The following is a 27232-nucleotide window of genomic DNA, read 5'->3' on the forward strand; positions in this document are numbered from 1 at the left end:
TTAAGGATGAGCACTGGGTGTCATATGTTAGAGCTGAATCACTGGGTTCTTCTACTCCTGAAGCCAAGACTACACTGTATGCTAACTAACTTGAATTTGAACTTGAACAAATTTGGTCCGAAATGCTGTTTTAATTGCGTGATGTTTTCAATTATCTGGGGCCCTTTACCATGGACGGCCAAGAGTTAAGTGCAGTATTTATTCAAAAAGAGAAGAGAGAGAGAGATGGGGGGTGGGGAGGAGAGGAAGAGGAGGAGGAGGAGGGAAGGAGGGAGGGAAGGAAGGAAGAAAAAAAGGAAGGATGGAGGCAGGGAAAAAGAGAAAGAAGGAAAGAAGGAAGGAAGGAAGGGAGAGGGGATGGAAGAAAAAATGGTAGGAGGGAAGGAGAAGAGAATCTATCAACGACGGTCAGCAGCTCTACTTTTCTCAGGGTAGTGAGAGAGGCCAGACTAGGAAAGGGGTGGGGAAAGAGGAGTGAGAAGAGATGGGGGAAGGTAAGGGGAAGGGGAGGAGGAGGATGTGAGACTGAGTCAGGGAAATGAAAGAAAGCAAGCCTTTTTGGTGGCACTCCACGCAGCCTCCTGAAGCACAGCTCGCCCAGCCCAGCCGTGGGCAAGGACCCAGACGCCCTGGTGCTGAGTTGAGAGGCTGGAGTCCGGAAGAACTAAAGAAGGGATGAGCAAAGCCAAGGTGAGCTTTTCAGCCTCAGAGATTTCCAGATGCTCAGAGAGAAACCCTTGGGACTGCAGGGGCAGAGTTCCTTTTTGGTTTTCACAAAGCCAAGAACTAAAAATCCTGAGCTGAAGAGTGCTCCCAGAATTTTTCTTCTCAGATGTGCTGATTCCTCCTCATTGACTCGTTTCTGGTGAGAGTCTTGAGGAAGTACTCTCTTGTTGAAATGAGCACTTTTGCAGCTAAACACTGGGGCTACCTGAGAAGTGACATAGTTCAGAAAATACAGTTTTAAGGTGTCCAGAACATTTGTGGTTGGGTTGTGCAAAATGTATTTCTTTTTGACTTGAAAGAAAATGAATTGCTTTTCTTTATCGGTGTCTGGCTATCTAATTCTTTTAAGTATTCGAAGCAGTGAATCATTATAATCCAGTGTAAGATTTTAACATTTAAATCTCAGACATCAATAGTTCATGAAGCATCCAAAAACACTTTTAAAAATATACATATTCAATATCAAATAGTTTCATCTAATAGCTCAGCAGAAGGGAAGTAGAAAAATTACTTAAATGTAGAAAAAAAAATCAGAGTTGTAACAATCAGCAACCTGAGCCTAAAACGTGAAAAGAAAGAAAGAAGAAAGAAAGAAGAACTTTGAGTCAGTTTTGAAGCAAATTTAATGCTACCTTTTCATGCTCATCTAAGAAACCTCTTACTTCAGGCAAGGTTAGTAAGAATATGTATTTTATTTTGAACTTTAAGAGAGTCGTAGCCATCTCCTCAAGGTGCTATAAACTTGTGAGTTAAGAATATAAATCTAACTATAATTTTCTTTGCAGGTATTTCCATGGAAATGTCAGAGAGCTCAGAGGGACTCATGGAATGTCTTCAGGTTGTGGGTCTGGACAGTGCTCTGTTGTGGTACGTTACGGTATTGATATATTGCTAAGCCCTTTTTCACTTACGTTTATTTTTCTTAAATATCCACTGGGAGCACACAGTCACAGGGAAGATGATTAGGTAGATAGCTGTTAATTCTATCCTTCTGTGAGCATCTTTTCCTTCCTGTCACTTTTTGTGACAGCCCAGAAACCTCCTAAACCTGCCACACCCTTGTTGCAGGGTCCAAATCCTAATAATACCACTAAAGTCTTAATTATGAAGAAATAAAGTCAATTAAGAAATATCTGATGGCACATTTGCAATCTGTACCAAATATTTATTTTTGTAATTTTTTTCTTACATTTATTTATTTTTGAGAGACAGAGCGTGAACAGGGGAGGGGCAGAGAGAGAGGGAGACACAGAATCTGAAGCAGGCTCCAGGCTCTGAGCTGTCAGCACAGAGCCCGACGCGGGGCTTGAACCCACGAACCGTGAGATCATGACCTGAGCTGAAGTTGGACACTTACCCGACTGAGCCACCCAGGTGCCCCAATCTGTGCCAAATATTTAGCACGGTACTTTCTATTTTTATCATTAGTTTAGTGCACATCAGTGTCATTTCTACAATTAAAGGGTGAGCTCCTTAAGGTCAGACGCCCCCCCCCCCTTTTTTTTATTCTTCTCCCATTGGTGTGACAAGTTTTATGTCTGATTCTTGAAGACTCTCCAGCAATTGTTTTGAGCTTTCCCATTCCTAAGTAAGCTAATGTCTTCTTACCCCTTAGCTTGGATTTTCAGCTCTGGCCAAACAAATGTGCTTTCCTCTGTCCCTCACACATTCTTTACACCATGTCTGCCTCATGTCACCTGCAAAGCTAGTGCTCATTTCATTCAACAGACATTTTCTGAGTCCCTGCAACGTAGCAGACACTGTTCTAGCACTGAGGAGACCCCCCGAACAGAACGATTTCTTCTCCTGCGAACATATATTCTGGTAGAATGCTCCTTCAAAGCTCCACTCCAAATGTTTATTTTATTACACTATTTACTCATTAATCATATCTGGGTTTTTTTTTTTTTCCAATTCTCTGTTCATTTCTGGTATGTTTAATTTGATCAAGATTAATTATGTTTTCAGGGGCGCCTGGGCGGCGCAGTCGGTTAAGCGTCCGACTTCAGCCAGGTCACGATCTCGCGGTCCGTGAGTTCGAGCCCCGCGTCAGGCTCTGGGCTGATGGCTCGGGGCCTGGAGCCTGTTTCCGATTCTGTGTCTCCCTCTCTCTCTGCCCTTCCCCCGTTCATGCTCTGTCTCGCTCTGTCCCAAAAATAAATAAAAAACGTTGAAAAAAAAATTAAAAAAAAAAAAGATTAATTATGTTTTCTTTGCATCTGTTCAGGAGGAATCCTTAGGAGACTGCAAAAATTGGATCCATGTTCTCTTTGATATTTCTCTATGGTTTTTGCCCTACACAGTGGAAACGCAGTAGATGTTTATGGCTGTGAAAATATTTACCGTAACGGTAGAACAGTGTTTCGCATAGATCATACCGTGCTTAGAATGGCATATGCTACCACGAAGTCATTGTGTGTTTCTGGGGTTTTTTTGGTTTTTGGTTTCTTCTTTTTTTTAAGTAGGCTCCACACCCAGTGTGGAGCCCAGTTCAGGGCTTGAACTCATGACCCTGAGATTAAGACCTGAGCTGAGATCAAGAATCGGATGCTTAACTGAGCCACCCAGGCACCTCTTGGTTTTGTTTCTTTAAAGTCCTCAGATTCGAAGCACCCATATGGTCACTAGACACGCTGGGTATCTTTGCGCGCAGAACACGATCTAAATCAATTTCATAATCCTGCATCATTTGGTTTTGTAAATTATTCTTTCTTAAAAAAACCAAAAAACGTAGTTACATGTATAAGGCTTGGGCTATGTATTAAGGCTTTCCCAGAAGCAGCTCTTCCTGTGGTAAAAGATTATCTTTTTGAGATGAAGAGATAACTAAAAGTATGCTGTTATTCCTGTCCTTATTTTCTTCTCTAGTAGAAACATAAATGTTGGCTTCTAGGAAATTATCCCAGGATAAAAAAGTGGATAGTAAATCTTCTGCATATAATTAATGGAAATAGAAAAGGAAATAAGAATTTCTAAAATACATTGGTTGAATTTCACTTGGAAGAATTTCGAGAAAAAAATTATGAAAATAAATCTAGGAAGCCACCAGATTTATCTAAAATAGAGCGATGCACAAAAAGTATTGAATGTTACCATGAAAAGTAAATAGAAACCAAAGGTCTAGGTTCTACCTCAAATCTGCAAATGACCGATTCTATGACCCTGAGAAGGTAACCTATATACCCTTGAGGTCTCGGTTTCTTCACATCTAAGTGGCAGGCCCGGCATGGATTCGCTCTAGATTCTTTCCAGCCATGACTGTGAGCCCGCATAGTTCACATTGATGTCTTTCAGATTTCCTTGCACGTCACGGGACCGACTGCTGGACTTACCACTATTCTGAAACACCCATGAACTGGGCAAGGGCTAGAAAGTTCTGCCAAGAAAATTACACAGATTTAGTTGCCATCCAAAACAAGGGGGAGATTGAATACCTAGAGCAGATGCTTCCCTTCAGCCGCTATTACTACTGGATAGGAATCCGGAAGGTAGGGGGAACATGGACTTGGGTGGGAACCAACAAGTCTCTTACCAAAGAAGCAGAGAACTGGGGACATGGAGAGCCGAACAACAAGAAGTCCAAAGAAGACTGTGTGGAGATTTACATCAAGAGGGCCAAAGACGCGGGAAAATGGAATGATGATTCCTGCCACAAGCAGAAGATAGCCCTCTGTTACACAGGTAGGCGGTGGCCAGAGTGGGGAGAGTGGTGGCGTGGATCCCAGGGGTTGTGGGGGTGTTAGGGAAGAAAGCAGTTTCTGGTACCTTTGGAAGTAAATCCAGTTCTCGACAAAACAAAAATAAAAATAGAATAAAAGCATGTCACTTCTGTGCACGTTTGGTGTGGGAGGCTGGGTCCAACACCCAAAAGTGACATCTTTAAATCAATCCGCATCAATATGACAAATGTATGTGAGAAGTGAGGCAGGGAAGCGGATACAGAGAGGTGGGTCTGGCCAAGAGCTCAGGCTCACACGCCCCCTCATTTCCTCCCTGCTTATGGTGGGGGGCTTTATGCTTATGTTTTGTGCTTGGCCTAATCTCCCATAATTCTATATAATGAAATACTGCCATGTTTTGTTATCTGTGGAGGATGAAAATTTGTTTTCAGTTCCCAAACGGTATTTTTCCAAGTCATATTTCATCAGTGAAACATAGTTAATTTGACCTCTTGTACATTGGGCTCTCTACTGACCTAACAAGTTCGAACTTCTTAATCTTTCTATAGTACTTTCTAAAAAGAGAGGGATTGTCAAATATAGTGCAGAAATGGTTGGGGATAGGCTATCACTTAATGTACTTATGACATTTAAAACAAAATAATTCCAAGAGTTCAAAGTATATCAGTGAGTTTCCCCAGAATGTTAGAGAATGTTGGTGTCAGTAAATTCATTCTAAGTATATGTCTGTGGCTATATGGCCAGTATATGACATAAATAGAAAAATCCTGACCTATCTTTTGGTGCAAAAATGCTATGAATGTACAGATAAACCTTTCCTGCTTATTAAAGTAGTCTCAGCCAAAAGAGTTATCTGTATCCAAAGAAATGACTCTGAGTACTAAGAAGTAATCATGTTCAAATCATTGATTTCATCCCCCACCTTTAAAGCTTCTTGTCAGCCCTCATCATGCAGCAACCATGGAGAATGTGTGGAAACCATCAATAATTATACCTGCAACTGTGATGTTGGGTACTATGGGCCCCAGTGTCAATTTGGTAAGCCCCTTTTCTGTCTTGTTTCTTTCTGTGTAAACTTATGGGGTTATTGTAGCCTAGAAGTTGATAGGGACAAAACAATACTAGCCATTCTGAGAAATGAGAAGTTTTTATCAGAAGGATAAGCTTGCACAATGTTGTTGCCTTTCCTGAAAGATTTCATAAGTCAGCATGAAGTTTCAATTCACTTCTTAGCAAGTCTTTTTTCAGTGCCACAGACAATACAGAGTTGGGAAAAAAGCTTTAAGGATGATGATAATGAATCAAGCATGGTATATTCCTGTTCTTAGGGAACCCAAATCCGGCAAATTGGTTGGACTCATTAGAACCCGGAAGTCTGAAAGAAACATTGCCATTTATTGTTGGGAGGGCGAGTTACCCATTAGGTAATCTAGCTTTTGTATGTAAGCCTCAAAGTCATGACAGGGCATGGCTGAAAAGAAAAGTCCACGGGCTGCCTGGGTGGCTCAGTCGGTTGAGTATCCGACTTAAGCTCGGGTCATGATCTCTCACGGTTCATGGGTTTGAGCCCCGCATGGGGCTCTGTGCTGACAGCTTGGAGCCTGCTTCGGATTCTGTCTCCCTCTCTCTCTGCCCCTCCCCTGCTCATGCTCTGTCTCTCTCTCAAAAATAAAATAAACATTAAAAAAAAAAAGAAAGAAAAAAGAGAAGTTCACATAATGATACACAATATAGGTCAGAGACGTATAGTAATAAATCCAACACGTTTATTTGGGCTGTATATTTTGGGGGATACAATGACAAATCTATTATAGATTCTGTCCATGAAGGATTTGCAATTAGCTAGTGGAAATTATATATGCTTATAATTTATTTTGATGGAAAGCAAGGTATAAGCTGGAAAATTAACTGCCTAATGAAAGAATATGGCCTTTATTGGATAATGGGAACCCACTTAGTATCTTGACACCTGCATTTGGGACAATTTTCCTAGAAGCAATGCATAATACAGATTGGAGAACCAAAAAAAAGAAGATGGAGGGGCACCTGGGTGGCTCAGTCGGTGAAGCGTCTGACTTCGACTCAGGTCATGATCTCATGGTTTGTGAGCTCGAGCCCCGGGTTGGGCTCTGTACTGACAGCTCAGAGTCTGGGGCCTGCTTCTGATTCCGTGTCTCCTTCTCTCTCTGCCCCTCCCCCATTGTGCTCTGTCTCTCTCTGTCTCTCAAAAATAAATAAATGTAAGAAAAAATTTAAAAGAAAGAATATGGAGAGAATCAGTAGGAGTCTATTGAAATCATTCAGCGTCATGGTGGTAGAAACAGAAAGGAAAGAGTACGTAGACTCAAAGTCAAGGAGTCTTTGACCCAGTCAGCTCACTACTGAAAGAAGCATCAAATCATTTCGTTGTTATTGGTTGAGTTTCAAAACTGTGGTTGAAGTATCTGGTGCACAGGATAGAAATTAGAAGAAGAGAAAAGCGATGTTTGTAAAGAATAAAGAATTAAAGCCAAAATAAATTTAAGTGTCAACCAACTGGTGACAGTCTAACTCATTTCACTTAATTCCTACCCAATACTTTCCTTCACACCACTCCTGAAGTTTCTTTTTTATTATTTCTTTATTGATACTTAATATTTTAGTATGTTTATTTTATTTTATTTTATTTTATTTTATTTTATTTTAGAAGAAGAGTGCACATAAGTCCCCCACTCATGTGCACTCTTTTTCTAAAATAAAATAAAATAAAGGCAAAGAGTAAGGGAGGGAGGGCAAAATAAAGGGCTAAGAGTAGGAGAGGGAGAGAGAAACAGAGACAGAGACAGAGACAGAGACAGAGACAGAGAGAGAATCCCAAGTAGGCTCCACACTCAGTGCAGAGCCTGATGTTTGGCTTGATCCTATGACCCTGGGATCATGACTTGAGCTGAAATGAAGAGTCAGACATTCAATCAACTGAGCCACCCAGGCGCCCCTGATCTTTAACTTTTTAATTCTTATAACATTGGCATGCCCATTTCACTCCTTTTTGAACATTTTACTCTTTTTTCTGTCTTAGCTTTCATCCTCTCACTCTTTTCTGGTCTTCTTTCTACCTATAATCATTTCTCCTTGGGTTTCTTCATAGGTTTCTTACCAACTTCTGTGGACTCACAGATTCACGTGAGCTTTGGACTGACAAATCCATTTCCAGCCCCCAACTCCAAATATGCTAAGTGTATCTTTTGGGATGCCCAAAGGACTGTAAAATCAATCGTCCCAGCCAGATTTCTTTTTTTGTATTTCTTATCTCAGTATGAGGCACCACCATTTATATGGGTGCTCTGGTATGAAATTCTTACACCTCCCCTTACTTTTATGCAAAGTAACACACTATTCATTTTAACAACTTACTGTTTCTCTCATTTGCTTCCCATTTGCCAATTCTGCTACTACTGCCCTCATTCCTTCTAGACTATTGGATTCATTTCTTAGGCGAGTTCCACAGCTTTAAATTAGCTCCCCTTAAATATACTATTCATGCTACAGGCAGGCTGATCAATGAAAAACAATCAAACAAATACCACACGTATATCCACCCTTCAATTTCTACCTATCATGTGTCCTATAGGATGAAATCGAAACTCCTCAAGGCATAGAGAAATGCTTGATATACAGTAGGAACTCATTAAATCAAAGAGAAAAGATAAAAGCATTTTTTCTTAGCTTCTACCTTTCTTTCTAATCTCATCTCACATATTCCCTTCCTCCTCCTTCCTCCGTGTAACAACAAAGTGCTTGTAGTTCTCCACCCTTTTCATATGTGCTTTGTATTTCACTGACTTGCTCGTGGCTTTCTCTCTCATTTTGCACATGGCTAACAGACCTGTTCATCTTTAAGACATAGTTCAGGGATTGATATTTTTTTTTTTCCAGAAAGCTTTCTTTGGACCCTAAGATAGGCTAAGTACCTCTGTTCCACGTTCCAGTAGGTCCGCATATTTCTTTCTTGTTTATCCCGCACTTGTTGAAGTCATCTATTTACTTGTCCGTATCCCCTGGTAGACGAGCAGCAGCTTGAGGTCAGTAAGTATTGTTTACAATTTAATATGTCAGATTGAGACTATGCCTGAAGTATATAAAGCACTTGCTTGTAGTCATGAATAGAATTGGAGAACATAATTTAATTTGGACTTGTACTGTATATGGAAAATATAAAAATTCTTCCAGTTCCTAAAGTCCTTTCTTCATTGAAATCTCAAAAGCAAGGTCACCACAATGGCTCAAATTGGATAAAGAATAGGACACAAGAGTTGAAATATTTGCTCAAATGGCATGGTGGGGCCTAAAAATGTGAAGACTCATTTCCAAGGCTCAATTCAATCTCCTATGCCACCAGTCAGAGCAGGGAAATAGATACAGTTTCTGGAGAGGGCTGTCAAAATCAGAAAAACTGAAGGTCTGGAGCCGAGCTGGAGAGGGTGAAAACAGGATCAAGGCCAAGATGCTTCCTAAAGCTTCCCCACACTTTTCCCACGCCTCCTGCTCCCAGCACTCTACTCTACCTAGGAGTTCTGATGTCACAATTATTTCCAAATCGAGCTGGTCATTCCCACTTAAACCTATCTAGGTTTAATAAGTCTCTCCTCAGGAGCACTTGAGTGGCTCAGTCAGTAAAGCATCTGACTCTTGGTTTCAGCTCAGGTTATGATCTCACTGTCCATGAGATCGAGCCCCACGATTCTCTCTCTCCTCTCTCTCTCTGCCCCTCCCCTGTTCTCATTCTCAAAAGAAATAAACACAAACAACTATCTTCTCAGATGATGCCAACAATAAGAAGAAGACCAGCTGATGTTTAATTAGGACTTCCTATGAGCCAAGTTCACTTCTAAGTCCTTGACTTACATTAGATCATTTACTCTCCACACCAACTCTAGGAAGTTATTACAATTACCATGACTCCTCTTTCATAGATGAAGAGACTGAAGCTGGAAGGATTAGTTCACTTTGTGCAAAGACATTTGGTGACCAAGTGCCAAAGCTAGGATTCAAACCCAGACACCAGGTGCTCTCCACACTAGCCAGTACTGTTTTTTTTCTTACTGCAGTGGTTCAGTGTGAGCCTCTGGAGGCCCCTGATCTGGGTACCATGGACTGTAGTCACCCTGTGGGAACCTTCAGCTTCAGCTCTCAGTGTACCTTCAACTGCTCTAAGGGCACGGACCTCATTGGAGTTGAGGAAACCACTTGTGGACCTTTTGGAAACTGGTCATCTCTAGAACCAACCTGTCAAAGTAAGTAAGTCTTCAGACTAGAGGCTCTGTCATGGCCGACTTGGGTTAACTGAGAAAATGCAGCAGAGACTTGTAAGGAGTCTCTGGCCTTTTGGGAACATAATTTAATCTAACTTAGATCATACTATGATGCTTTTGAAAGGGATTATTGTTACTCAAATCAAAAAGAAAAACCACAAATAAAAAACAACAACCAAATACCTCTGAAACCATCTCGTGATACATACATAATTTTCAGTAATATGCGGCGTGATTATAGTGTACTTTTTACTTTAGTTTTCTCATCGTCATGGCACACATAGTCCAGATGAACCTCAGTTAAATGTTGATTGTTCTCTCCCCTCAGTAACACCTATTTTATGTGGTGTCTTACCTAACACCAACCAATTTCCTTCTCAGGGTGTAGAATTTTTTTGATTGTTTTATTTGGTTTATTCTTGAAATCATTTTTTTACTTTTCATCTTCTATAAACTCTCGGGGGAATAACAACTGCTGTGAAAAACAAAAACACAGTCTCTTGATCTTTTTTTTTCATTTGAAATATGGTGGGTTTTTTCTTGTTAGCTGTTAAAAAGACTATCCCTGTACAGGAGAAAACTGGTGACATCTGAGCTTGTGAAATTCTGGTTACGTTTTCTACATTTATGCATCTGACGCACTAATTTTAAGTGGTTTAATTCTAAAAAAAACTATCAAAGTCATACTGAAATCATTGAATTAAATTGTCAAACCTGCTGAATTTTACAAGAGTTGAGTGAGTTGCTTCAGAGAATTGGGGTGTTTTTCAACACTGCTTGCTTTAGATCAGGTGAAAGGGTGGGAATTCTCTACATTCACTGAGGATACTCCATAAGCACTCTTGAGGCCAAGGCCATGTAGTACTTCCAGGAAGTGTTGGAGAGCTACCAGGACAGGAGCAGCAACCTGGAGCAGCCAACTCTCCCCTCCTCTCCCCACCTCCCCACCCGCAAGGGTTTTCAGTGCTCTTGGCTTCACCTCTGATATACAATCTCCATCATTCTCAAGAGTATAAAATCTGGAAACATTATCAGAACTAATTTTTAGAATTTAGAAATGTCTAGATTCAATTGGGTGGTTCCACAGTTGAGTGGAGCAGCTTTGGCTAAAAACCTTTGGTGAAAAGAGGGCCTCTACTCAGAAATATTGCTTTTTTCTTTTTCATGGAAGCGATTTCCTGTAAGCCTCTAATGGCACCCGATCTGGGAACCATGGACTGTAGTCACCCCCTGGCCAACTTCAGCTTTACATCCACATGTACCTTCAACTGCTTAGAAGGAACTGAGTTAATCGGGGAGAGAAAAATTATTTGTGGACCATCGGGAATCTGGTCAAGCCCTAGTCCAATATGCCAAAGTGAGTAAGTTTGCCCCTATGTGTTGACAACTTAAAGAAGGAGCTGCTGGATGGGAAGATGGTGGGGAGAGATAGATTAAACTTTAAAATTTTCATTTTGCTACATTTATATGGCTTAAAAACAAATTTGTTCACATTAATTTACTATAAAATCCTTGGCTCTTCTTGCCTCTTCCTTCGATGACTGTCATTTCTGTTTTCAGCCAATTTTTAACTCATCGTATCTCAACTCTTAACATCTAAATGCGCTGTCTCTGGCTTACTTCTTTTATTTTCTGACTTCTTATGCATTCTTCCATTCCACTAAAATCTCACTTCTGTTAGTCCATTAAAACGTTTCTACAAAAGTCACCAGTGACCACCTAATTCCCCAAATAGTGTATACTTACCAATTATCACTAAGCCGATGCCTCCCTCATCTGTGTATGAGAAGGACTGTCTTCCTCATTTCCATATACTCTCCACTTGACACAGTGCCTGTGCTAAATAAGTTGCTAAATAAATGCACATTAAATTAGCTTATGAAAGAATAGCTACTCATGTCTGCCCCTGAGATCATCTCTACCAGTGGAAAAGTTTTTAAGTGGTAGGATCAGTAGAAACTACCAGAGAAGCTGATCTCTGTATGGCCCAAGGCCAGGGAGTGTGGGAGGGAACTGGGGAGGAGGCATGGGATCTGTAGGGGAGGATTGTGTGTCAGGTTTATGGGACATTTCCTTTTAAGGCTGGGCCAGTGTCCATTTCCGCATCCTCATGGAGCCTGTAGACACCCTCTCTTTGGATCATCTGGGAACTTGAGCCTTTTTCTTATGATATATTTGGGTGTGGGGGGGGAAGCACCTTGAAAGGGCTTGTCAAAGTAACACAAAGAATGGGGGACACAAACCCTATGCTAACGTGCAAAAATAAGTGTCTTTAATTGGTGGTATCGGAAGATAGACTTTTTCGCATTGGTATTTTTTCAATAAAAGTTCCCAAACGTTCACTCTTACAAGAGGGTACAGGTGGATCCATTTACTTATTTGTGAAGGAAGTGGGACTATGTAGTAGGACAACATCATTCGAAAGACAGTTCAGCGTAGGTCCTCAGCATGTAAACAGCAAGTACACATGTTGGCCCAACTGCTTCAAAGGGAAAGCATTAATAGGTTCCCTTGACTGTTATGTCACCTGGTTAAGATGACCGGCTGTTATTTTCCCTGAAGTCATATTCTATGTTTTAGGTCTTCTCTGTGCAGCAGAGTCCCAACTGTTGAACAAGACCATGGAGATAAATACGATGGTGACCCCTTACTCAGATTTTTAGGTACTTCTTCCAGGAGTTCTGTGAATCGCAAATCTAGGGATTAAGAATTTTATAGGCACTGGGCTAGAGAAACTTGTCCTGTCTTTCCCTCTGCTGCAGAGTCATCATGGTCCTTCCCATGCCAGTTTCCCCATCCATCAACTGGCATCAAATGGACTGTTACCGGAAGACATAAGGAGGAACAAAAGCTAAGGCCATGAGATGGCACGAAGGATATAATGCTGTGGCCTCATGCTATGTGCCTTACTGATCTCTCTTTCAGAAGTGGACCAGAGTTTCTCAATGATCAAAGAGGGTAACTATAACCCTCTCTTCATTCCGGTGGCAGTCATGGTTACTGCTTTTTCTGGGTTGGCATTTATCATTTGGCTGGCAAGAAGATTGAAGAAAGGTATGTGAGTTTGCCTTCATACGAAAATAATACAACTCAAAGTGGATAAAAATAGGGGCGCCTCAGTCGGTTAAGCATCCAACTTTGGCTCAGGTCATGATCTCGCGGTTTGTGAGTTCCAGCCCTCCGTGGGGCTCTGTGCTGACAGCTCAGAGCCTGGAGCCTGCTTCGGTTTCTGTGTCTCCCTCTCTCTCTCTGCCCCTCCCCTGCTCATGCTCTGTCTCTCTCTGTTTTTCTCAAAAATAAATAAACACTGAAAAAATAATTAGAAACAAAAGCAAAGTGGATAAAAGTATAGAAACCCACAGGAAATTAAGATTGCTAGATTGAACTGAAGCAGGATACCAAGTTCTGTGTTCTATAGACATCATTGCTGGGGATGTGGGAAACGGCCCATACACCCTTTCATTAAAACAAGGTGGCTGATTTGTGCTTTTCATCTGACAAACCTTTTAAAAATGCCTACTGTCTTCAAGGCACCTCACTAGTGCACTAATAGACAAATGAGACGTTTTAATGGTTCTTTGCTCTTATTTAGTTCTGAAAAATGGATGCATAATCTCTGTCCCCTTAGGAGCCAGCATGCCTTTGATCTCAGTGCTACGGTTCCACTAGAAAATGAATCTAAGGTCCAATGAGGTTTTTAAGGCACTATTCTCCAAAACCTGAGCCATGTGCCTGTCTGGCTTCTGACATGTGGGAATTGCATTGTCCCTGGTTTTCTCCCCAGTGTGTATTCACTGAGGTCACAGCTCTAAATAAATGCACTGTGTATTCGTGCTTCCCTTCGCTCTGGCCTGGAGAAGAAAAGGGTATAAGAAGAGCTGTTTGAGAAGCTAATACCCGGAACAATACATGGGACGCCACCAGGGAAAAACAACCGTGTTACTCCCCTCACCTCCCTCCTGAGGATGTCCAAACCTTAGAGTGGGACTGGCTTCCTGGTTACAGATCCACAGTCTGTGGTAGGTCCTGGGTGTGCACTGCCACATTTGTCCAAATTTGCCTGGCAGAAACATTGAAGTCTATGAAATTCATGGACATTAAGCAGCTTTTAAGGCATCCCTGCTTTAAGTTCAGAGGCCATCAGTGATCTCAAAACAACTGCTAACCAAATGCTCGGTGTTGCATTTCTCCGAGTCAGTTGACTGACATTTTAATTTTACTTCCATCGATTAATTAGTATGGAGTCTCTTCAATGAACATGGTATATAAAGGCTGCCCCTCCCCCATCCCCACTGGCAATTGCAGGAGTAGAATCTACCAGTCCCTAATGGTCTTCTACTATCTTTGGAATCTTTCATTCCAAATTTAAGAATCAGGATACTAGGTTAGTCTTATAACCAACCCAGAAAGACCATGGAAGCAGTCACTGTTGATGTGCAAGAACTTCATTATTAGCAGTTTAAAATGTCTTTGCCCCTGTTGTTGGAAATTCTGCTAAGATTGGATCCCATCATTTTATGAGACTAAGTACTTAAGTATTCCACTAAGGGAAGAATGAGATTTTTCTCCCACCATTGACTATCCTTTCCACTGAAACTTCAAAATCTGACCCCAGTCATCCCTTTTTCCCTCCTGCCTTAGGTGATGGTGACAGAACCGAGGGGTAGAGAATGCAGTGCACATTTATACGCTGGCCTCTGGGATAGGAGGCTGGTATCTAAATAACCTTTGAGGATTTGGCGTGTGAGTCACCTTAATAAGGAGGATATCCCCAAATTCCAAAGTCTCTTAACAAATTTTCGTAGAGAGGGCACCCGGCTGGCTCCGTCGGTTAAGCTTCTGACTCTTGATTTCGGTTCACATCATGATCTCATGGTTTGTGGGATCAAGCTCGGCATCTGACTCTGTAATGGCAGCATGAACCCTGCTTGGGATTCTCTCTCTCTTGCCTCTCTCTGCCTCCCCCCACCCTCTGAAAAGAAATGAAAACAAAACTTAAAGAAATGTTAGTAGAATCAAAAGAATGGAATGCATTCACTTGTATTTAACGGCAGGGTGTGGGGTGGGGGTTAGCTGGCTAAGGTGGTTCTATAAGCAGTGGTGAGAAAAGCAATGGGGTTGTTTTTAAATTTTTTACCTTGGAGTCATTTCTGTACAAGATCTCAAACTGATAACTTGAAAACTACATGCCCCTGCTGTGGGAATAAGTGTGGGGCAAACAGGAAACAGATAACGGGCAGTTAGGCTAGGTACATTCATGCCAGCAAAGAGAACAGAAGCCCCAGAAAGATCACTGGCTTTGGAGGAAAGTCAGGGTATCTTTAATGTAGCATTTCAATGGTCTTCACTTGCGGAACATCTTCTGATATTTCCAACCTCCAAGTGGCTCTGTCCTCCAAAGATTTTAGTTGTAAGTTAGTTCTTTGAAACATGAAGAATGTTTTTCCTATAGAAAGTGTTAAGAGTGATGGGTAGGTTCCTGGGCTAACCCCTCAGAGCTTTTCTAACCATGTAGCTGACACATTTACAAGAAAAAAAAGTTAAAAACAGTAAGTCCACATGTATGTAGTAGTCATCAACTCTGAGAATTTCCTACGTGTTGTGTTTCAGGTTCAGTAAGCTGAAAAAGGAGGACAGGTGAATATTTAGGACACAGTAGCTGAGGAAATGAGCAGAATCCTGACTCTTATCCTGTCCTCAGAACCTGTACTTTGGCCCCTGCCCTAGTTGTCTTGGTATCCAGACTTTAGCTCCTTTCTTCTGGAAGAGAAATAAATGCAGGCTCTAGAAATGTGTGCCCTCTGCATAGACTTATCTAGAAACACTCTGTTCCCCTAGATAATCATTCTCTGATGAGTCATCACCATTGGCTCTGTTAGAAAGAAAGAAAGAAAGAAAGAAAGAAGTAATGAAATAATGAAATAATGAATAATAAAACTGAAGCAGTGATTTTAGGCCAAATCTCCCAAATCCTGTTATCAGCAGGGGCCAGAATCAGAGATCAGACTCCCATTCACACAGGCCTCCTAACACCTGGTCTTTGAGGCTCTATTTTTTTTTTTTTCTCTTGGTTGGAAGAATTCCCCACCTGAACCAACAACCCACAGGGTTAGCACAGGGCACGAAACTGAACACATGCCCTTAGTTCCTTTTTCTTCGAAAAGAACTCTCAGTAAGAACAGACTCTTGCTCATGTATTGGTATGTGTTTCGTTGTTCCTAAAAGGAAAATATTAAGATAAACAAACAGACTCTGAGGTTAATTCAGATTTCATTCTCCCTGCTCAAATGCATCCTGCCCATGTCATCAGCAGGCTGGATTTGGGAAGAAATGTTTAAAATGGTAAATTCTAACATTTTAAAGGTTTAAAAACAGTAATTGGGCACTGTCCACGTGCTAGGCCCTGGCCTAAATACTTTGAATACATTTTAGTTTATCAACTCAATGAGAGGGAGGTAATTACCATGCCCCTTTCACACATGAAGGGACGTGGCTTCAGAGGGTGAGTAGCTAATCAGAGGCACACTGCCGACAAGGTGGTGTGAGACGTAGGGACACATATTCTTACGATGCTACCAGCTAAGTCTGTTAGGGAGGAACCCGCAGGTGGGAGGAGATGGCAGGTGGGGAAGGGATAAACACGGGTATGGGGGTGTTGGAACTGACAGGCAGGCAAGTCAAGCTAGGCTGCTGTCTTTGTGATCAGCACCAAAGATTGAACAGAACCCTGAGAAGCATCTGTCCCAGTGGGTCTATTACATCTGAGAATCTACCACCGTTTGAATTAGAACACTAAGCCGACATCTCAAATCCCCTTCTACACAGGCGGGGTCCACCCAACGAATGTTTAATACATTTCAAAAGACAGTTTTGGGAGTGGGACTTGGCCTTCTCTCTTACTTACCAAGAAAAAAAAAAAAGAGAATTGTCTACATATGCTGATGCTATTTTTCTGTTTCTTCTGTTTTTAGGTAAAAAGTCTCGGGAAAGGTAAGTTTCATCAGTGAGAAGTTTCCGCCTCTGTTGATCTTTTCTCTACCTTCCTTGAGATACTTCCTGTTAGAGCTAGACACCTTAACTCCTTAGTAACTATTTACATGGGGTCTCATTCAAATGAAATTTCCGTATAGAATGATAATCCACTAGCCTCCCTTAAGAGCTGTGTTTTTGAAGTCTGTGTGTGTGAGTCGTTTTGTTTTAGTGCCGGTGGATTGGAATGAATGAATGAACACGTAGAGCCCTCTTGAGAAAGGGCAGTTATGTGAAGGGAGCTCTTTCTGATTGTCCCTGAAAAATTTTTAGAGGACTGGAAGCATTATGACATATCTCTTCTTGTCCCAGTTGAATGTAAGGGCAATACCAAATACAGTATTCAGGAAACATTCAATTGGTCAAGGATTTATTGAGACATTAATGAGTCCCAGGCTCTGAGAAGGTATCATTCTAGACCCCAGGCCTTCAGTGCCTAGGACAAGAAGGTAAATGACTACTGCTCTGATTAGCACTGACCTTCAGAAATGTGGAAGAGGTGGGGAACATTGATTCTACCTGCGGCTTCCCCAAAAAGGCAATTCTTTTAGCTTGGTCTTAAACCTCAGATTTTTTTCAGCTGGAGGAAGAGACCGAGAAGAGATGCAAACATGTGAAAATGCAATGGTCCGTCTGGCAGAAGTGAAGAGGGCAAAACATTTCTTCAGTTTCTCAGATGTTTAGAGACTTGGAGAAGGAGAGTATAAGTAAGAAGAATGATGGGGATGGGGCTTTGGTGGCACACTGAGCACCCAGTTAGAAAACCGAGCTCCTTTAAAATGCTGGAAGAAGCGAGATGGTCCCTGAGAAGGTTGGTTGCTTGTTCAGACAACCACGCTACCAACCACAAATTGTTGTGAAGAAGTTCTTACGAGTTCAGTGAGCTGTAGCTCTGAGTGCAAAAGAGAAACTGGGGAGACATAAGACAACAGGAGCCAGATCATAGACTAATTTATAAGCCATTTGAAGGAGTATGGACTTAATCCTGAGATCTTTGGGGTAAAGCAGGAGAATGTCAGGCTAACATTTGCATCTTATGAGGATCACTCTGCAGACAGGGGAGTAGGGGGAGCCTGGAGGCAAAGAATTGTTTTGGAGGCATTTAAAGTTATTAAGTTAAAGCTGATGGTGCCTATCTAAAGAAATGGCAGTGAGGTTGAGTTAGTTCATGAGGTAGAGGTGAAATCAACTGAATATGGTTATTAATTGGCTAAGCGAGAGAGAGAGAGAGAGAGAGAGAGAGAGAGAGAGAAGAATCAAAGAAGTCATTGTGGTTCCTATCGGGAACTGGCAGATGGTTACTATCAATACAATACTCTTTACTGAAAAGGGAACACAAAAGAATGAGAGGTTTTGGAAGTGAAGGTCATGGGTTCAGTTGTGTCGGTGTTGAGCTTTAGGCGTCTGTGGCTCACCAACAGTTGACTGCTTCTATCTGTATCACAGGAGCCATCCAGGGGCCAGAGAGTGGATTTGGGGGTTCTCACGTCCCTTGAGGTTAGCTGCTATTTCGGGAGCAGGTACAGTCATCTGGGGAGAGTGAGGAGCAAGGAGCGGGAGAACAGAAGAGGACGTGGGAGAGAGGGCAGGAACAGGGGTAGCATCTATATCAAACAGGTCAGTGAAGGACAAGGAGACGAGGAGGGGTTGCCAGAGAGGCAGAAGGAAAATGAGGAGAGTCTGGGTCATGAATGCCAAGGAAAGAAGGAAACAGAAATGGTTTCGAGTGGCTTCAGTAGAACCAGTGAGTTCCCACTGGATATAACAAGGGTATCTGCAGAGTCTGTTCTCAGGGTCGAGGTCACGGAGGAACTCTGGTGGCCAAGTGTCGAGGAATCAGTGGAGATGAGGAAGTTGAGACAGAATATGTAAGCCATCTCTTTTTAAAAAGCTTGGCTAGGAGATGAGATCCTTAGGAAGGTAACTGGATGAAGAAATCGGGTCAGTGGATGTCCTTTTATTCTATTTTATTTTAGTGCCCTATCTTCCATTCGACAGTGTAGATGGGGTCCTAGACCCTTCTCTGGGCTGGGCTCCTTATCTCTGTGGGCAGGAAATCCACAAGATGTAAAGATTTCTTTCATGCTCACACCCAGTGAGTGAAAGTCTTTTTTGGCACAATCCACCCCGAGCCGTTTTCTGGTCACAGGAACCACTTACTTTTTAATTGCCACTAGATGGAAGCAGATCAATTCAATTTTTTTAGAAAACCTTGGGGGACAGGAAGAGAGGCTGACAGGAAGAGTATTAGCATTAAGTGAATTACCACATTCGGCTAATTGCCGTATGAAGTTTAACGGCTCACTGATTTTGACAATGAATCAATCAGTAGTTTTTTATTAAATACTCTTGTGCTGGAACAATGCTAAGCTTGACTGAGACACCAAGAGGAGTAAGTCCATGACCCTGACCTCAGGGAGATTATCATCTAGTTGGGTGGCGAAGACAGAAAAATAAAAAAAAAATTATATATTTTCAGAAAAATATAAGGCAGAGTATAGTAATGACTGGCGAACTCCGTGTTAAAGGACTTTGTCAGTATAGAAGAAGCTTGGTGATCACAGAAGATCTTATAAAGAAGGTTGACCCTGGTTGAAGAATGGATAGGGTTTGTGGGTATGGAGAGAAGCAGGGAGGACAGACTACAAGGAGATGATGGAAGCATGGTATGGCAGCAGGGATATGACAGCATGTTCAGGTGCCAGCAGCTAGAACTATCAAGAGCCAAGGGTGTACAGGAGGTATAAACAGAAATTGGAAGGAAAGGCTGGCCCCATCGATATAGGTCTTCAAATGTGTCACCCGATGCTAGGACTAAGCAAAGAAGTATTATTTGCCCAGATGCCTTGCAACACCTCTCATTTATTGATCGAGGTGACTTTACTTCATTGAATTATAAAATTTTAGGTCTTGAAAGGATCTTCACGGACATGATGTTCACTCTCTTTATAACTGAGCTAATGAGTAACTTTCCTATGGGCCCTGAGAGAGTGACATAGCTAAAATAATGATAAACATTTATGAAACATTAATTCCATGTTGCACACCTCTCTGTGAGTTTTGCATGTTTGAAATCATTAAATATCGCCTGCCAGCTTGTAGGTGGGGGGAGGTGCTATTCATATCCTCATTTTACAGGTAAAGGAAGAGAGGCAAAGAGAAGTAAAATATCTAGCCTGGGGTCACTGAATAAATGACAAAGCTGAGATTTGTACCCATGTGGATCCAAAGATCCTGCTTTTAATCCTTACACTTGTAGAACTCAGGACTCTCGACTCCAATGATAAGAGTTCTAAGTCCCAGACGCCTGCTTTCCGTAGTGATGTGATAATGATTTCACCCTGAAACCATGTGTAATGGGCACCGAGGAAGGGTGGGATGGAAGAGGCAGAGTGTGTTTCTAGAACAAGCCAAAGGTAAAAATGAAAACCATCACATTAAACACTGAAGCTCTTTTTTGTCTTTTTGTTCGTTTGTTTGTTTTGTTTTTTGTTTTTAAGCTCTGCAGCCAGCTCTCATAGTCTTTTGTGCTCATTCTTATTAGGTCTTGGCTGGTGAATGACCAACTCCTGGGGCATTTGTGGTTTCAATTCTTGCCGGGTTATTTTCACTCTTCTGCAAACTGGTTCTGTTTACCACCTCATTTGGTTTCTGGTGTCTAAATTCTGCCTGGGTAAAAGCTACACCCAAGATACACAGGAAGATACGATGCCAACCTCAGTGGAGGGTATATGTGAAATTTTGTTTTCAGAAACATTTTTATCTCTGTATTGGCAAAAGCACGTTTGCAGCTGCTGAACTGTGGTTTACCCTGGCAGTTCATCATGACAGCAGAGTCTCGGAATCTGCTTCTCCCTTTGAAAGGTGCTATTAAGACATGCCCTATTTGGTTCCCTTTCCCCTACCCCTAGCCCCCTCCCCTCCAAGGATGAGACAACTGTGACACTGACACACACACACACACACACACACACAAAGTGTCATTTTTGTCATGAAACTAGATTTGTCACTGTCTCCCTAAATCACATCCCTCCAGAATCAAGCATTTAGAATTACCACCACACCTTTCATGAGTTTTGATTTTTCTCAAATTTCTCTTTCCTTTTGAGCATTGTCGTCTTCTACTGTTCACTGACTTCCATCATCCAAAGTCTATCACAAATGCCCTTCGTACTCATTTGATCTAAAGACAAAGCCTGTGCCCCCAGAAATGTCTCCAGGTGTGGCCCACGGACCAGCGGCAGCAGGAGCAGGGATGATGCGGAATCCGGGGCACCGCCCAGATCTACCGAATCAGAATCTGCCTTTTATAACACCACCTCTGGGCGGCAAGCAGCTGCAAGTGTGACAGGTGTTGCTTTAGGGTTTTCTTCTTCTTCCTTTGCCTGAGTGAACGTCCTGTGCTCGTCCAACTCACCTGAGAGGCATTTTCTTCACTCCTCTTCCGACTTTTACACCGAATATCGCCCTTTACTACGAACGCTGTTAAATTTTGCAATGTTTAAGGTCCTGGTTTTAATTTACATTCTCTTGTTTTCTATTCAGCGTGGATGATCCGTATTAAAGCACCCTCTGTAAAAGAAAATTCTCGGGATCTTAACACGTCACCGGATCCCCCAAATCCCTCCCTGAAAAGTTATCGCGCGGTGGTGTCTCCTGCCCTGAAGATGAATGTGTCGCCCTCAGTGCACCTGGAAAGATCTCTGACGAACCGGCAGCAGTTTCTGCTCCCTTTGTGCCTCTCCCACCCCCTTGTGGTTTATATAGCGCACTCTGTTACTCTGTTTTTCGTGGAGAAACGAGATCACAGCGGGGGAGAAGATTGCTGGGGAATATAAAGATGCCCTGTTTTGCTCTCTGTCTTGCACCTACAGGCTCGGTTTTGATGCAAATCACATTTTATCTCCAGTCTCCTGTAGGGGTACATCCTTAGATGTAAGTTCATCAAATTGATGTTGTCCTCGCTTTCCAACGGCAGCAAAGTAGTGGGGTTCTGCCCCGAACAGAAAAGGTCCTGCCACGTGCACGGTAGCCTCACCTCCTCTATAAATGGAGGCCATCCTCTTCAACTGCCTCCGGCCTCCCCCACCTTCTTCGGCCATCCCCTCTTCTCAGTTGGCTGGTTTCCACACATAGCATCTCATGGGCACCAAACGAAAAGAGAGAGGAGAGAGACAGCGAGACTACACTGGTTTTTTGGCTTTTGGTTTTACTCGTTTTATTAGATCCACCGAAACATCTTGTACTCGGTGCCTTTTAAAAAATGACCACTATATTTTTATTAAAGAAACATCCCCCAGAAACATCACCAGAAAGACTAGTCTTTCATACTAGTCTTGTCACATCTAGTCCAAACCTGTGGCCTCCTGCTGCAAGATTAGTCTAGGTTTTGTGCTTAAATAGTCTTTTTTTTTTTTTTAAACATACAGTTTTGTACTTAGTCTTTCTAAAGAAAATGTTACCACGGGGCGTCTGGGTGACACAGTAGGTTAAGCGACCGACTCTTGATATCAGCTCAGATCATGATCTTTTGTTCGTGAGATCGAGCCCCGTGTAGGGCTCTGGGCTGCCGTCACAGAGCCTGCTTGGAATTCTCTCTCTTGCTCTCGCTTTGCTTCTCCTGTACTCTCTCTCTCTCTCTTGCTCCCAAAATAAATAAATAAACAAATAATAATAATAATAAATAAATAATGTTACATAATCTGTTATTTAGAAATTTTCCATGGTATGTTTTCTCCCAGTGAAATTCTTCCCTCCTTCAAGGCAGAAATTGTGTCACATCCCTGGACGGTCGAGCTTGTTCCTTGACATTCAGTAAATGTGTGTTCACATAAGTCAGGAAGAGCTTACTGTGTACTGTCGATATAAGCTGCAGAAAACCCTCTCTCCATGGCATGATGCTCAAATAAGGTCAAGGGCTAACTTCTCAGCAGAGACTAGGGGCCTGGTAAAACCTAGTTGGAAACACCTTTCTGCCCCATGGCCAATAGTGCTTTCATACAAATTTGTACACGCTATGAGAATCATTTTTTTGGTGCTGATTATATTTTCCTTTCTCAAGTCCATCTCAGACTCTGCTTTATAACGTGGGCTGTTGCAAAAATTCTCCATGTTGTATGCTATAAATCCAGGCTATCCCATTCACATTCATGTAGTTTAAGATACATCCCCTCGAGTTGTACAGTGCCCATCCTGCACAGACTCACATGGCAGCCCTGATTGCAAGGTCTTTTTTGTCTAAGACATGAGGATCAAAGAGCCCACATGGTGGTTACTTCCTGGGGATAAGATGTGCGTACGTTGAAAAACACAGTGCTTTATTTCAGCCCTAAGGCTACAATGTGATCTTAGGAAGTATCTCGTGCTATATCCTTAAACAAAGATTCATAGCATTCATAAGAAAATAAATAAGGGTTCATAAGATAAATTTCCCCGAAAATCTTGAGTTTGACCTTCCTGAGACTTGGTTTCCTATTTCCTTACCTATAACATAAGAATGAAAGATGCCTTGTTTACCTTGCACGGTTATTGTAACGGTTGAGTCAGGTATGATATTGTTTTCTGAACTGAACCTTAAATGGAGATTGTTTTCCACCCAAATCTTGCCTGTCATGCTTTCGTGGTGTAGGATTCTGGATTTTATGCAAGGCCCCGAGCAGAAGCAGATATGAGAACTTGTCCTGAGATTAGAAAGCAGAGGGTCCTTCATTTGTGTCCAGGTAGGAACCCAGCGCTCCGAATTTCACAACAGCTCAGCTCTGCTACCTGCACGCTTGCTGGGATGACACAGAAGGAAGGGCACGGGTTGGGGAGTCAGTCCTACTCAGTGGGAACCCTGCCTCTGCCTCTATGGTGTAACCCTCCAAGTCATGGTTAATGAATTTCTGGTTTGCTTATGAAATGGGGCTGCCATTGTCTTCCTCACACAGTTGTGCCCCAGATTCAATGAAATAACCCCTTTCTCTCATAACCCACAACACCAGCTTTTATGAAATTGACAAGGGTCCAAGGGACACAGAATTATCCGTTCCTCTGGATTTGTTCACCAGAGCTCATTGAGCCTGGGCTATAATAATTTAGTTTCCTGCAGAAACATTTCATTATATGGATATTTAATTTTTTGACCTTAGCTCTGATAAGAAAAATCTGTCACTCGAGTGTCACACACTTCCCTCGTATGCCCTAGTTTTCACTGTTCTTTGGCACAGTCTGAAACAGACCTAGCTCCATGATGATTTAATGAGAAACAGAGGAGCCAGGTAAGAATCTTCATATCTAAATCATACTTTGGAAAATTAATAAAGTTACCCTTTAGATGTCTATCCTCTTCCCTCTCAAAGATCCTATTCTCTTCCAGCTGACTGCATCTTCATTTTGTCTTTTCCCCAAAGTTCTTTGAAAATTTCTCTGCCTTGACTCTAGCAATTTGATTTTTCCCGTTGTTTACACACCCCATTCAGGAAAGCAAAGTCATTAGAACCGAAACAACCCATAACCCATGACAAGGAACAGGGAAATTATTAGCAGAAAGAATGAGATTTTCACATCTCTTTGGCCTTGGCAGTCTTGTCTTAATCTAGTGAGATCTCAGCATTTCATGAGGTACAGCCTTCCCTGTGTGACCCTGAAAGGTTAATCGGAATTAAGCTTTACTTGATATCTTGGTTGAAACTTGGTCCAAGCAACAGATCTGGTGGTAGTGTTTCCACACTAATAGTTGTGATAGCAGGAGTTGTCATGATGATAATAATGGGGTAAGGGAGTTTTTAAGTTAGTTCTCTTAAACTTAGTTGACATCCAGTTATCTTACCTGATATCCAAATCCGTATCCTATCAGGAGAAAACTGTCTCTTCTTGATGAGGCTCTACGGCGGAAGAACATTACAAGAAATGTGACCACACGGGGCAGAGCCCTGCCCTGAAGGGCCCAGCATCTAGAAGTGGAAAGAAAAAGATGTGTAACTGGAAGTCAAGGCAGCATGTGCTATGGCCTGCCGAAGAGTGCAAGCCAGAGATGCCGCGGTTCAGAGGAGGGATGGACCACATGGCAAAGGGCAGCAGAATTTATAGATAGAATTAGACCCTGAATGAAGTCTAATTAGGAAACAGAAGGTGAGTTAAGTATCCAAGACAAAAGTGTTGAAGTCAGAGATGTCAGATAGGTCTTATGGGCTTAGCAGAGAACCAGCAATGAGAAAGGCAAAGAACAACTTTAAATCCCAGACGAAAGCTTGCAATGTTTTTTCTGTAGTTTCTGGGAACCCTTGAGCAAGAGAAAGACAGAATCACAGTGATATTCTGGGAAGATTAACGTGTCCAAGGGTTTAAGAATGGACAGAAACGGAAGCAGGGAGACAAGTCAGAAACTGTAATTATTCAGGCATGATGATTAGGGTGGGGCCAGGAAGATTCCAGTGTGAAACATTGTCAAGGCTTTGGTCTCTGACTAGCTGGGGTCGAGGGACAGGGAGGGGAACTGCAAAGGAGTTCAACAAAGCATTCAGAAAGGAAAAACATAAAACAAAGGTTCTGGTTAAATATGGTTTATGCAAATGTCCTTTTTTTTTTTTTTTCAAAGACCCTGTAGGAAAGTCCCTCCTTTGTTATATTTCCTCTTCGTGAACATTTCTCCTTTATTGTTAATATAGGATTGAGTCAAGGATATAGTCAAAATGGCTTTGGATTCACAAAGACAAATGGGGGAGACTGAGGATAGGAAAAGTCCCCGAACTCAGAGTTCTTCAAAATGTGGGTTGTGGGGGGCGCCTGAGTGGCTCAGTCAGTTAAGCTTCTGACTTCTGCTCAGGTCATGATCTTGCAGTCCGTGAGTTTGAGTCCTGCGTCAGGCTCTGTGCTAACAGCTCAGAGCCCGGAGCCTGCTTCAGATTCTGTGTGTGTGTGTGTGTGTGTGTGTGTGTGTGTGTCTGCCCCTCCCCTGTTATCTCTCTCTCAAAAATAAACATTAAAAAATTATTAAAAAATATAGTGTTCTCACTCTTTAATTTAAACAGTTCTCACTCTTTAAATGAAAGCAAACTTAGTTTCAAAAACACAATTTTGATAGAGACCCTGATGCAGACCAGCCGACCCAGACTCGATGTGCAGGGAAGTTTCTGAAAAGGCCTGTCAGTTGGTCTCACTTGGACTGTGTGGTCAGTTTCATGTGGATTTAGACTTAACAGGCGGAAGACATGTTGGATGGTGCACATGCCTTGCACAATTGTGCTAAATATTCCTGGAGCATTGTATGAACTTTCTAGAGAAATCAGTATCTCTCTGAAAGCATAGAACCACAGGACTAGTTTCTAAACTTTTCTACTATGAGGAACTCTCATTAAAATTACAATATTGCAAGATAGTAGTAAACCCATTAGTTGAGAAAATACAGATGTATTTACAGATGATTAAAAAACAAAAATAAAATTAAAAAAAAAACCTCTTGCCTGGAGGGTGGTTAAGGCCCAGAGACTAGAAACCACTGCTTGTTCCTACACTACAATTTCTTTAAAGGTTCAATGCTATAGATAATCAGCCTTTTCATCTTTTTCAGACTGTGTATTCACCTGCAATCCCCATGCAAAAACACCTATGCTTTGATTTCATGGATGGATATAGAACATTTCACTTAACAACTAGGCAATTCTATATATGGAATATACACAGAAGTAGATCATATATATCATATATACACAGAAGTAGATCATATAGTATGATCATATAGTAGATCAGACTATAAAGCAAGTGTCAATAAATTTCAAGGAACTAGAATCATACAGATCAGAGCCTCTTCCATTTGTTATAAGTTAATAGTAGAAAATAAACTTTAAAAAATCCCAGTATGCTTAATAATTTAAATATATTTAAGTAACTCAAAAGTCAAAAAAAAAATCACAAAGAAAATGTTGAACTATTACAATTGAATGGTATTAAAAACAAAGCACACCAGCAACTGTGGGGTGCAGCAAAAGAAATGTCAAGGAAAATTTGTCATTGTGACGTTTATGTTAGAAAAGTGAAGAAGGCTAAAAATTAAACATCTAACTTAAGTTAGAAAAGCAAGCGATAGCATTAACCATAAGAAAGTAAAAAGATGAGGGGTGCCTTTGTGGCTCAGTTGATTGAGTGTCAGACTTCGGCTCAGGTCATGATCCCATGGCTCGTGGGTTTGAGTCCCACGTCATGCTCTGTGCTGACAGCTCAGAGCCTGGAACTTGCTTTGGATTCTGTGTCTCCCTCTCTTTCTGCCACTCCCCTGCTCACACTCTGTCTCTCTCTGTCTCTCTCTCAAAAATAAATAAACATTAAAAAAAAGAAAGTAAAAAGATGGAAATAACATATTTGAAAGTAGAAATTAATATAGAGAAACAAAGGAAAATAGGATCAAAGAGGATCAAAAAGTAGACAATCTAATAAAAAAAGAAAAATGGTATAAATTTACAAAATTAGGAGTACAAAAATATATCTTTAAAGATCATCACAGATAATTTTTTTAATTGAGAAAACAGA

The 27232-nt window shown here is 41.7% G+C and overlaps 1 protein-coding gene across 1 annotated transcript; it reads left to right on the plus strand.

Annotated features, from left to right (window-relative positions):
- Positions 1-541: 541 nt before the first annotated feature.
- On the plus strand, positions 542-22427 carry SELL (selectin L). The gene is made up of 9 exons (XM_019424274.2): positions 542-690; positions 1512-1593; positions 4021-4407; positions 5337-5444; positions 9494-9679; positions 10869-11054; positions 12623-12751; positions 16669-16687; positions 21272-22427. Exons 1-9 carry the CDS (start codon positions 676-678, stop codon positions 21288-21290), a joined length of 1131 nt encoding a protein of 376 aa, XP_019279819.2. The 5' UTR covers positions 542-675; the 3' UTR covers positions 21291-22427.
- The last annotated feature ends 4805 nt before the right edge of the window (positions 22428-27232 follow it).

This window comes from Panthera pardus, unplaced genomic scaffold (assembly GCF_024362965.1).
Source record: "Panthera pardus isolate Hobbes unplaced genomic scaffold, ASM2436296v1 HiC_scaffold_21, whole genome shotgun sequence".
Lineage (NCBI taxonomy): Eukaryota > Metazoa > Chordata > Mammalia > Carnivora > Felidae > Panthera > Panthera pardus.

Coding starts and splice junctions, on each gene's coding strand:
- SELL (XM_019424274.2), top strand. Junction 4,408..5,336: donor GATAGCCCTCTGTTACACAG/GTAGGCGGTGGC, acceptor CCACCTTTAAAG/CTTCTTGTCAGCCCTCATCA. Junction 9,680..10,868: donor TCTAGAACCAACCTGTCAAA/GTAAGTAAGTCT, acceptor TTTTCATGGAAG/CGATTTCCTGTAAGCCTCTA.